This window comes from Hemitrygon akajei, chromosome 12 (genome assembly GCF_048418815.1).
Source record: "Hemitrygon akajei chromosome 12, sHemAka1.3, whole genome shotgun sequence".
Lineage (NCBI taxonomy): Eukaryota > Metazoa > Chordata > Chondrichthyes > Myliobatiformes > Dasyatidae > Hemitrygon > Hemitrygon akajei.
The window spans coordinates 104,919,037-104,931,443 of record NC_133135.1 but is presented as its reverse complement, the minus strand read 5'-3'; the positions used below and the strand labels follow the sequence as shown (position 1 = coordinate 104,931,443).

The window sequence follows — 12,407 nt, the reverse complement described above, 5'->3', positions numbered from 1 at the left end:
TTTCTAGTACACAAGTGTAAGGAGAACAAAATAATGAAAGTAATACAATAAATACATTTACATAAGATAGCTTATATGCATAGATTAGATATCCACAATGTGGCACTAGGCACAGGAGTGCCCGTGACGTAAGGTGACTGACAGGAGGTGATAAAGTAGTGGTGGTTAGGTGTGCGGAGGGGTGGGTTAGTGGTGGAGGTATTGATCAGCCTTACTGCTTGGGGAAGGGAACTGTTTTCCAGTCTGGTGCTGGATGCTATGTAACCTCCTCCCTGATGGGAGTGGGACAACCAGTCCATGAGCAGGGTGGGTGGGGTCCTTCATGATGTTAACTGGTCTTTTTCTGGCACACCCTACAACTGGCGGGTAGGCTGATACCGGTGATGCACTAGGCAGTTTTATCTACCTGTTGCAGAGCCTTCCTGTCTGCCGAAGTGTGGTTTCCATCGCGTGCAGTGATACAGCATGTGAGGATGCTCTCTTCTGTGCATCTGTAGAACGACCTGTGACCAGGGGCAGCACTACAGTGTAGGGGTTAGCACGGCGCTTTATAGCACCAGTGACCTGGGTTCCATTCTGCCGCTGCCTGTAAGGAGTTTGTACGTTCTTCCTGTGACTGCTCTGCTTTCCTCCCACAGTCCAAAGACCTACTGGCTGGTGGGTTAATTGGTCATTGCAAATTGACCTGTGGTTAGCATAGGATAGGATTTAATTGGGAGAGTGCTGGATGGTGTGGCTTGAAGGGCCAGAAAGGCCTATTCCATACTGTAGCACAATAAGTAAATAAAATAAAAAATGGTTTTCCACACTCCTGTAAGTAATGAGTAATTACTGAGGACAGATCTTCCCTTCATCCAAGACCCACTATCAGCAGTAGAACAAATCTCTAAGGTATTGTGTGCTGGTTAACCAGCTTATCCACTGGGACAGAGGTTAGAGCAGTTCAAAAAGTTGGTGTCCTCTAAGAGAATGGCCCAACAAGTTTGCTTCTTCTGGAGTGGGAGGGGGAAAGTCAGGGCACTGGAGAGGCAGAGGGTCAGACCAGGGTTTTGTGGTAAAGAGACTGGACTTGGGGAAGAAAGTGGAACAGCAGCTTTACAATTTCTGAGGCAGATACAAGAAACTTGTAAGCAGATACCACAAACAAATACCAGTTAAACATTAACCACACCAAATGAGATAAAGAACAATTGGTCTAGCACCTTATAGAACATCGAACCATATATAGCACAGGAAAATATTTGGTGTTCACATGAAACCAGTGGAGAATCTGTGTAAGTCACTGCCACGGACAGCTTTGGAGGTCAAGTCATTGGGGAAAGTTCAAGTGGAGGCTGATAGTTTCTTGATTAGTCAGGGTATCAAAGGGTACAGGAAGGCGGCAGGAGAATGGGCTTGAGAGGGATAATAAATCAGCCATGATATCAGGGCAGAGCAGCTCCAGAGGGCTGAATAGCCTAATTCTGATCCTATATCTTCTGGTCTTATGGAATCCTACAGTTTTGCAGTATACTGTACATGTATATAGTTAAATGACAAGAAACTTGACTTTAGTCACATCAGTTATTTGGATTGTGTGTGGATCTGAAGCATTTGAACAAGGCACTTTCATTCCTATATGCAATACTACTTAATCTCCATAATGTTAAGATATTACTGGCAGGAAACGTGAAAATTAAGTACATATACAAAATACTTAAAACAAAAAAACTAATAAAACTTGTAATCAAAATTCTCACTAATCCCTATGCCTGTACAATGTCCATATCCTTCCATTCTCTACATACTCAGATGCCCGAGTCTTAAACACTTCCATCATATCTGCCTCCTCCACCATCCCAGGCAGTGCGTTCCAGGCACCCACCACTCACTGTGTAAAAAATCCTTGTCCTGCACATCTCCATTGAACCTGAAGTGCATGCTCTCTAGCATTAGACATTTCAATCCAGGGAAAATGATATTGTCTGTCCTATCCACCCCATCTATGCCCCTCATAATCTTACTGCTCTCAGCCTCCAGTTCTCCAGAGATAACAATCCAAGTTTGCCCAACCTCTCATGATATCACCTGCCCCCTAATCCAGACAGCATCCTAGCAAACCTCTCCTGCGCCCTCTCCACAGCCTCCACATCCTTCCTATAATGGGACCACCAGAACTGAATGCAACACTGCCGATGTGGCCTAACTAGATTTTTACAAAGCTACAATATAATTTCCTGACTCCTGAACTCAATGCTTCGACTAATAAAGGCAAGCATGCCAAATGCCTTCTTGTATACCCCCATCAACCTGAGCATCTGTTTTCAAGGAACAATGACTTGTACCCCAACACTGTTAAGGATCTTGTCATCAACCGCATAGTGTCTCTTTACATGTGATCTGACAATGTTTTAACCCTCACATTCAGCAGGGTTAAACACCACGTACCATTTCCCTGTCCATATCTACAACTGATCTATATCCTGCTGTGTCCTTTGGCAACACTCTACACCATGCACAACACCACCAGTCCTTGTATACTCTGCAAACTTACTAACCTACCCACCTGCCTTTTCATCTAAGTGATTTACCAGGAACAGCTGACGTCCTAATACCAATCTTAGAGTGTGTCTAGTTTGTCCAGTCGTGGAACAATCTACCTCTCTGGGTCCAACAAAACCTGTCCATTTTGTCAATAATAAGTTAATGGTGCCTAATGGCGACTCCTTTGCTTGCATCTTCGGAAAAAGCTCTATTTCCACCTTTAATATCTCTATTTTTCCCTTTCAGGATTCTTTCGAAGGCCCTGACCTGGAGTTACACACTGACTACGGTTCTTTGTGGGACTGGGACCTGCTCTCAGGGTTTCACAACCAGCCATTGTAGTTCGGCATGCTAAAGGCTCGGCCTAAGAGTCTGGCTCAGATTCGGAAGCCTAGGATCTCGGGGCTCTGGAGACGGGAGGATCGAGGGTCGCTGTCACGGCAGGAGACCTGCGTGTCGTCTGGGGAGTCGGGATATCTGCGGAAGTTTGCCCAGTATTTTGGGCACAAAGCTTGCGAAAAGTGATATGGCGGACTTTTAACATCGTAAACCAGCAAGTTGTTTGTTATGCCTCCCTGCTCGCTGGGAAAATGGAGACACCTCCTTCTCCCTTATTAGGGAGAGAGAGAACTTGTGGTATGTCGAATATCGGGTGAAATGCAAAGTCTTTGGGGTAACTGCAAGTCTGTGGCTTTGCTGTTGCTTTGCTCACGCTTGAGCGCTTGGTGGTGGTGCTGATGTTTATTTTTCCGGTGGGGAGAGGGGGGATTGTTGCTTGCTGCTGCTTACGTGCTGGGGGGGGGGGGGGGGACTTTGGGATTCTAACATTTAACTGTCATTCATTTTTGGGGCACTCCTCTGTTTTCATGCATGGTTGTGAAGAAAACGCATTTCAGGATGCATATTGTATACATTTCTCTGACATTAAATTGTACCTTTGAATTCCCTCACCCATGATGTGCCTCCAGTCTCATCCAGGGATATCCCTGTCTGTTTGGCTCAGCTATTCACAGGCCGATCCAGTAACAGAAGCCAGTGGCCACTGAGCGGGTAGATTACTGGCCTGAAATCTGTGGGCTTCAGGAGTTCTCTAGGCAACTCGTACGTCCTTCCCCACTGCCACCTCCCCAGGTACAGGTGTATGGCAAGATGACATGATCATCAGAGAACAGGAGGCCCTTCTACTGTGGGCTCTGACAATGATATAACACGTAAATAGCCTTCAGAGAAAGCCATTGTCTGAAGTAACCTGTGGTTCACCTGTGTTGATGGCTGAGACACAATGGGAAAGCCCACATAAGCTGAGGGCAGGGAATGTAGAGAGAGGATTGTGATGGGTAACTGGAGCTACAGATGTGTGAGCAGTCTTCAAACACAACTAGTTTCACTCAGCTGCTGTTGGGTGCAGGAGTGCAAGTTAAGGTTTAATTATCATTCAACCATACATGACCATTGCCAAACGAAACAGCGTTCCTCCAGGGCCAAGGTGCAAAACACACTATCATCAGCACGCAGCACGTATAGTTATGATAGCAGAAGACATACAGTCACACAAAAAAAAATAACCCCATGTCCCTGAATGGCATGCCCTGTAGAACGATGGTGTACAGGGATGTTGTACTGGTCCAGCTTGTTCTTCTATCGAGCAACCACAGGAGGGGAGTGGCGAGACAGCACCCGAGAGAGCAGCACTGAGTGAACACCAGAGGGCAGTAATGATGGGAGAGGCCAGCCCCAACCTAGCATGGACTCAGGCTATAAGAGTTTACATCCAATATACATGTAATATTGGATCATTTTTCTCAATAAATAAATAAATTAACAAAAAATACTGTTTTTGTGTTTTTTATTTAATTGGGTTCTCTTTATCTAGTTTTCCGACTTACATGAAGATCTGATCACATTTTAGGCCATACTTATGCTGAAGTAGAGAAAATTCTACAACGTTGTTTATTGTGTACAGTTCTGGTCACCGAATTATAGGAAAGATATCAATAAATTAGAGAGAGTGCAGAGACGATTTACTAGGATGTTACCTGGGTTTCAGCACTTAAGTTACAGAGAAAGGTTGAACAAGTTAGGTCTCTATTCATTGGAGTGTAGAAGGTTGAGGGGAGATTTGATCGAGGTATTTAAAATTTTGAGAGGGATAGATAAAGTTGACATGAATAGGCTGTTTCCATTGAGAGTAGGGGAGATTCAAACGAGAGGACATGATTTGAGAGTTAGGGGGCAAAAGTTTAAGGGAAACACGAGGGGGTATTTCTTTACTCAGAGAGTGATAGCTGTGTGGAATGAGCTTCCTGTAGAAGTAGTAGAGGCCAGTTCAGTTGTGTCATTTAAGGTAAAATTGGATAGGTATATGGACAGGAAAGGAGTGGAGGGTTATGGGCTGAGTGCGGGTAGGTGGGACTAGGTGAGATTAAGAGTTCGGCACGGACTAGGAGGGCCGAGATGGCCTGTTTCCATGCTGTGATTGTTATATGGTTATATGGTTCACAAACTTTTTAACACCCCACTGTATTTAAAGTAGAGGTTGGTAGGTTCTTGGCATAGTAAATTTTAAATTGTCCCATTCAGGCCTAAAGATTTAATCGCTAAGGGTTTCTTACTCTTGTGGGGGTGGGGGAAGGGGCAGCAGTCACTCTGCTTGGCAGGTGAGAGACTTGTGGCTGTGAAACAATCTCAGGTTCTGGGACCTTCTCGGTACTGGTTGTATGAGTTGTACCATGGAGAGCATTCTAACAGGCTGCATCACTGTCTGGTATGGAGGGGCTACTGCACAGGACCAAAAGAAGCTGCAGAAGGTTGTAAATTTAGTCAGCTCCATCTTGGGCACCAGCCCACAAAGTACCCAGGACATCTTTAGGGAGTGGTGTCTCAGAAAGGCAGTGTTCATGATTAACGACCTCCAACACCCAGGGCGTGCTCTTTTCTCAGTGTTACTATCAGGTAGGAGGTACAGAAGCCTGAAGGCACACACTCAGCGATTCAGGAACAGCTTCTTCCCCTCTGCCATCTGATTCCTAAATGGACATTGAATCTTTGGACACTACCTCAACTTTTTTTAAAATATACAGTATTTCTGTTTTTGCATTTTTAAAAATCTATTCAATATATGTAATTGATTTACTTGTTTATTTTTTTCTCTGCTAGGTTATGTGTTGCATTGAACTGCTGCTGCTAAGTTAACAAATTTCACATCACATGCCGGTGATAATAAACCTGATTCTGAAGGAAGTGGTTCTGATAATTCTGGGCACCTTTCTTCTCGAATCATTGACTTTATTCTCCTCTTCTGATCAATGTGTCATCACTAGACAACATCAGACGCAATCTCCACTGTGTAGGGGAGTGGTCCAGTTTTGTCCTTAATCTTTCCAAGTATCCACTTTTGTAGTCCCTCACATGGACTGCTTGTCCAAGGGTGATACATCAAACCTCCTTGTTTGAGGAACCCTCAATATGCCTCAGCTGTTTGCCCTGCACACTCCTCCTGAGATTGGAATTCTGCTGCACATTCCAGCCAGTTTGGGTGGCCAAGTAGATCTGAGACAGAGTGTGGTCTTTTCTGTTTTCCATTCGGATCATCTCTGCCATAATAGGTAGACTTTTGATTTGTGTTGGTGAGAATTCGTCAAGAGGGAGTTCACTTCTGTAAATTTTTCAGGTATTTCCTTTTAAGGGTAAACAGGACAATCAAATAGCATTTCTACAATTAGTCATCCTCTTGAATTCAAACTTGTAGTTGTGTCCTCCAAGAAACAGGCCCCATCTCTGTATTCGTGCTGCTGCTGTTAGTGGAACACCCTTCTGTGGATTGAAAATGGACAATAGTGGCTGCTGATCAGTAACGAGGATAAACTCTCTCCCACACAAGTACTGTTTGAAATGTTCTACGCTCCATACCAGACTCAAGGCCTCTTGATTAATCTGTGTGATCTTTCTCTGCAGTGGTAAGGGAACGTAATGCAAAAGCTATGGGGCGTTCAAAGGCAAGCTCCATTGGATAATGCGGATCTTAATGTGTCAGTACGCCGTCTGCAGTTGCCATTTCCTTTGCCTTTTGGAAAGCCACCTCACACTGCTTCGTCCATTGCCATTTCTTCCCAATCTGTAGTAATGAGTTCAAAGAGTGGCGCACAGTAGCCAGGTTTGGCAGGAACCAGTTATACTGATTGACAAATCCTGAAAAGGATCTCAACTACAACATGTTCTTTGTCCCTGGGGCATCCATCACTGCTTGAATTTTCTCAGCACACCTGTGCATCAATGGTGTGACCACAATAAGTGATGCTTGGCTTAAAGAATTCACATTTGTTATACAATGCTCTGAGCCCACAATCCTCTAATCTTGCCTCCTCTAATCCTCTGTCTTGAGATCTTAGAGATGTTCCTTGTCATCTTCACCAGTAACAATGACGTCATTCAAGTAACAGTGAGTGCCTGGGCAGCCTTACAGCATCTGGTCTATAGCCTTCTGTAAGAATGCAGGTGCAGATGCTATTCAAAAATAAGCCTATTACAGGGATAAAGCCCTTTGTGAGCATTTATGGTGAGCAACATTTCTCTTCCATATCCATTTGCAGGTAGTCCTCACCTAAGTCCACTTTGCTGAAGTGTTTCCCTCCAGAAAGGTTTGCAAAGATATCCTCTACCCTGGGGAGAAGATATTGATCTACTTTTAGTATTGGGTTGATAGTGACCTTAAAATCACCACAGATCCTGACAGACCCATTCTTCTTGGCTGCTGGGACCACTGATGTTGCCCATGGGCTCCACTCAAACTTTGAAAGAATTTCTTCAGCCTCTATGCAATCTAGCTCACTGGCTACTTTATCAAGGGTGTTATAAGTAATCAGACGGGCTTTGTAAAACTTGGGTGTGGCATTTTCATTTAACACTGTTAATGAAATGTTTGAGTTTTCCAATGCCATCCTTGAACACCACTGTGGCATCACCCAATACCTTTCTTAATCACTTTCAGTTGACTCTATTGTGGGGGACATAAGTTGTAGCAGTCTCAGCCAATCAGAGCCCAACAATGCTGGCTCTCCTGTTTTACCACAAACCTAATATAACTTGTTGGTTATTGTATTTCACTGTTTCAAATGACATTCTCACAGGAGTTATCTTTTCACCATTACAAGTTCTTAGACGGAGGCTTCAGTTCAGTCTCTTCGAAATGCTGTTCAAACTCATTTTGTGGAATGACTGAATCAGCCAAGCCAGTGTCCAATTCCATTTAAATTAATTTGCTGTTCACTTCTGGTGTAACCCATATTACTTGTCTGTTGTTAGTTTTCACATTGTAAATCTCAAGGCTACCCAGTCCTATATCACTCTCATCATTACCAGATTTTTCATCAATGGTATGCAGATTAGAGCTCTTTTTGAAGCTGCAACATGACTTTTTATGTCTCCAGTGCAGTCTATTTATTTTTGTCTGACCGACATGCTCTTTGTATGTGTCCTACTTTGTTAACATTTTCAAGTTTCACCTTTAAACCTGCATTGGTCTGGTGTACGTGAGACCCTGCCACAATGGTGGCAAAATTTGTTTGGCCAGGCAGGTTTCTGCTTAGAGGTTGCAATTTTGTTCAGGCCAACCTTCATACCTGACTACAACTCAATTGAGCCTCTGGCTGCTGTTTCCATATTTCCAGTGATTTCAACTGATCTTTTAAATGTGAGTTGTGCTTCAGTTAGGAGCCATTTTTTTAATGCTTTCTTGCAAGATTCCACAAGCTAAGTGATCTCTCACTGCATCACTAAGCCCATTGCCAAACTGACAATACTTGGATAATCTCTTCAATTCAGCCACGTACACTGAAATAAACTCCCTTTCCTATTGATTCTGCTTATGAAACCTAAAGTGTTCTGCAATCAACAATGGTTTCAGTTCTAAATGTTCTTGTATTACATTCATGATATCAGCAAAGCTCATTTCGGCTGGTTTGGTTGGAACAGTTAAACTTCTAAGCAAACTGCATGTTTTTCCATGCATTGCACTCATTAAGACTGGCACTCGCTTTTCATGGTCCATTTCATTTGCTTCAAAATACTGCTCAATTCATTCAGTGTACATTATCCAGTTACCATTTGTGTAATCGAATGTGTCTAGCTTTCTGATGTAGCCAACCATTTCTGCTTTTTTTTTAATATATAAGATTATTTTCACCTGGTAGTCACTGTTTATGAACCTGCGAATTGCATCCATTTTCTGCTTTTTAAAAAAAAATAAACTTGACCCTCTCTCTCCTTCCAAAGAAATGCATAGGTAGTCATCACAGGTTCATTTTAAAACTACCTTGTCGCCACAGTTATGTTTTGTCACTCCAAAAAACTCAATGAACAAAAAACATAGAAGCCGGCGATACTCAGTTACTCAGCTTCTTTAGTGAGGCACTCACATATGATGTGGTGACATAATGACATATGCCATTCACGTACTTCTTACATATAACTGGAATAAACTATGTAAACAAACAAGAATGCTTAATCAAACAATATATCTACAATATTACTAAAATATTAAATACACAACATTATTCCTTCTCTTCCCCCCACCTTCCTATTGAGGTATATTCCCACTTCTTTTCCAGTCCTGATGAAGGATGTCGGCCCAAAATGTTGATTGTTTATTCCCCTCCCATGAAGGTTGCCTGACCTGAGAAGCTCCAGAATGTTTAGTGTGTATTTCTCTGGATTTACAGCATCTGCAGATTCTCGTGTGTTTGTGAAAAGAGAAAATAGGCTTGTTTTCCCGTTGTTTTGTTTATCTATTTTGTTTGTGTTGCTCTGCTCAACATTGCGGCCATACCTCAATAAGTTGGCATGAGTGAGTGGCGACACTGGTTGACTGCCCCTAGGGTTAGGTCGTTAACACAAACAATGCATTTCACTGTCATGCATGTGATATAAAAAATAAAATCTGGAAGTTATTCAGATCTGAATCCAAATCTATCAGGTCTCCCTTCGGTTTCCTGACTCCCCAGAGAAAACTAGCCAAGTTTGTCCAAACTCACCTTATGCCTATTATTTAATGTTAATTTTGGTTTGCCAAAAGACAATTTCAGTTTTATCTGCCCTTTACATACCGAGTCCAACAGAGGCAAAGCCCTCCCAACCATAGAGCACATCTACATGAAATATTGTTGCAGGAAAGCAGCATCCATCATCAGGGTCCCCCACCACCCAGGACATGTTCCCATTTCACTGGTGCCATCAGGAAGCAGACACAGGAGCCTCAGGACTTGCATCACCATGTTCCAACTTCACCGTGAGCTACCTATTCAATCCCTTTCTCCCCTCTCTCTTAATGCCCCATCACTGAACTGTACCCACAACCTATGGACTAACTTTCAAGGACACTTCATCTTGTGTTCTTGATATTTATTGCTCATTTATTATTATTGTTTCTTCTTTTTGCAATTGCATAGTTTATTGTCTTCTGCACTCTATAATTGAATGCCCTAGTTTGGTTGTCATTCATTGATTCTGTTATGGTTATTACTCTATAGATTTGAGGAGTATACCCACAAGGAAATGAATCTCAGGGTTGTACATGGTGACATATGTGTAAATTAGATAGTAAAATTTACTTCGAACTCAACTTCATCCAGCAATGCTGGTTGTAAGCTTTGATTGCATCCTCTGGTTGCAGACTCTCTAACTATACTCTAGTGGGTATAGTGTGAAAAAAGGCAGACTATTGGAGATGGTGCTGAGCTGTGACCTCTGCTGAATCACAGCTCACATTTAGTTGCTATATTTCTACACTATTCTTGGTTGGTGCGACTGTAACGAAACCCAATTTCCCTCGGGATCAATAAAGTATGTCTGTCTGAAGTTTCTGAAGATCGTTTGGGTGACAGAGAAGGGAGTTAGGGGTCAGGTTAGGGCTTAAGGATAGGGGTGTGGGGTTAAAGGATTCTATGCTTGTTGGTGAGAGGGAGAAATGGGACTTCATTTGCTGTTGCAACACAGACAAAACACTAGAGGAACTCAGCAGGTCAGGCAACATCTGTGGAAAAAGAGTAAGCAGTTGACATTTCAGGCTGAGACCTTTCTTCAGGACTGAGAAGGAAGGGGAAAGACTCCAGAATAAAGAGGTGGAGGGCTGGGGAAGTAGGATAGCGGAAGGTGATACGTGAAGCTAGGTGGGTGGGAAAGGTCAAGGGCTAGAGAGGAAGGAATCTGATGGGAGAAGAGAGTGGACAATAGGAGAAAGGAAAAGAGGAGGAGTTCTAGAGGTACATTATAGGCAGGTGAGAAGTAAAAGGTTACAGTTATGAATGGGGGGGGGGCAGGTGAAGTTTTGTTCTCTGGAAAGAGAAATTAATATTCATGTCATCAGGTTGGAGGCGAGCCAGCCAGAATATAAGATATTGCTCCTCCAGCCTGAGGATGGCCTCATCCTGACACAAGAGGAGGCCATGGACCAACACGTCAGAATAGAAGTGGGAATACTAGTTTAAATGTTTGGGCACTGGCTTGTGGCGGATGGAACAGAGGTGCACGGTGAGGCGGCTCTCACGTTGTTTGTGCTGTTGTTGCTCATTGGGTTCTGTGTCTCTCTGCCAATCATCGGGGGTATGCTCTGTAGGCACTTGAATGAGTGGCAACACTTGCAGACTACTCCCCCCCCAAACACCCTCAGACGCGTTGGCTGTTAACGCAAACTAGGCATATCATAGTATGTTTCGATTTACGTGTGATAAGCAAATTTTAATCTTGAACTAATCACAACTTAACACACAGTGAATGAGTATAACCAGCCCATCCTCGTCATCTCTTGGTGGGCCAGGGAAGGAGAGGAATCTGGGACAAGAGCTTAAGAAAGCAGAGAAATGTACAAGGTGGCACAGTTCTCTACTGCTTACCGCAATTACTTTACAATGGCAGCAATCATCGATGGGGGTTCAATTTCACTGCTCTCTATAAGGAGCTTGTACCTTCCTCCCATGACTGCATGGGTTTACTCTGAGTGCTCCGGTTTCCTCCCACTGTTCAAAGATGTACGGGTGAGGGTTACTGAATTGTGGGTACGCTACTGTGGTGCCAGAATCGTGGCAACTCTTGCGGACTGCCCCAGCACATTGTGAACAATGACCCAAATGGCACATTTCCCCATAGATGTGACAAATAAGGCCAGTCTTTGAATTGAAAACTTTGCCTTGGGTTTACCCACCATCTACAGGAGTCTGCATCATTGAAGCAAGGTTCACAATCAACCTTGTTGAGTTACCTGCATGAGCAGACATCATAGAAATCCTGGAACGCGCCTGGGCTTTAAGCGTCTCCCGGTCCCCTATTGCAGTGTAGAATCTGCCAGAGGTTGCTGGATACCCACATTACGTCGCGTGTCAGCTGCGTACAAAGCTTTGCCTGCACAGAAAGACATTATTACAAACTCGTACACTCTCAAGACTTAGTACAACTGCTCTATGCCCATTCCCAGCACTGTTCTCCACCACCCACTCCCCTCCTGCCAAGTCTCACACAACTTCCAACTACCCTATTTATTGATCTGGAGATACAGCATGGGACAGGCCCTTCCGGCCCACCAAGCCACGCCATACAGATTGAACCCTAGCCCAATCACAGGCAATGAACCTACTCACCGGTACGCCTTTGGAATGTGGGAGGAAGGTGGAACTCCTGGAGAAAACCCGCGCACACACGGCAAGGAACTCACAAAGGGGATGCCAGAATTGAACTCTGAACTCTGCTGCCCCGAGCTGTAAACTCATCATGGCAAACCCTACGCTACTATGCCACTAGCCTAGATAATTTACAATGCTCAATACACCCAAGCAGCACAGTCAAAATGCTGGAGGAACCCAGCTGGTCAGGCAGCATCTATGGAAATGAATAAACAG

At 43.8% G+C, this 12,407-nt stretch overlaps 1 protein-coding gene across 6 annotated transcripts in view; it reads right to left on the bottom strand.

Annotated features, from left to right (window-relative positions):
* Positions 1-12,407, bottom strand: part of LOC140737333 (BRD4-interacting chromatin-remodeling complex-associated protein-like) — a 161,617-nt gene that overhangs the window by 70,596 nt on the left and 78,614 nt on the right. For all 6 annotated transcript variants that reach the window (XR_012101107.1, XM_073063769.1, XM_073063771.1 and 3 more), the window contains exon 2: positions 11,774-11,913. Coding sequence is in view for 5 of the 6 variants with exons in the window: in XM_073063769.1 (XP_072919870.1) it covers positions 11,774-11,792 (19 nt within the window). In the remaining variant the exon portion in view is untranslated. The remainder of the gene's footprint in view (positions 1-11,773; positions 11,914-12,407) is intronic.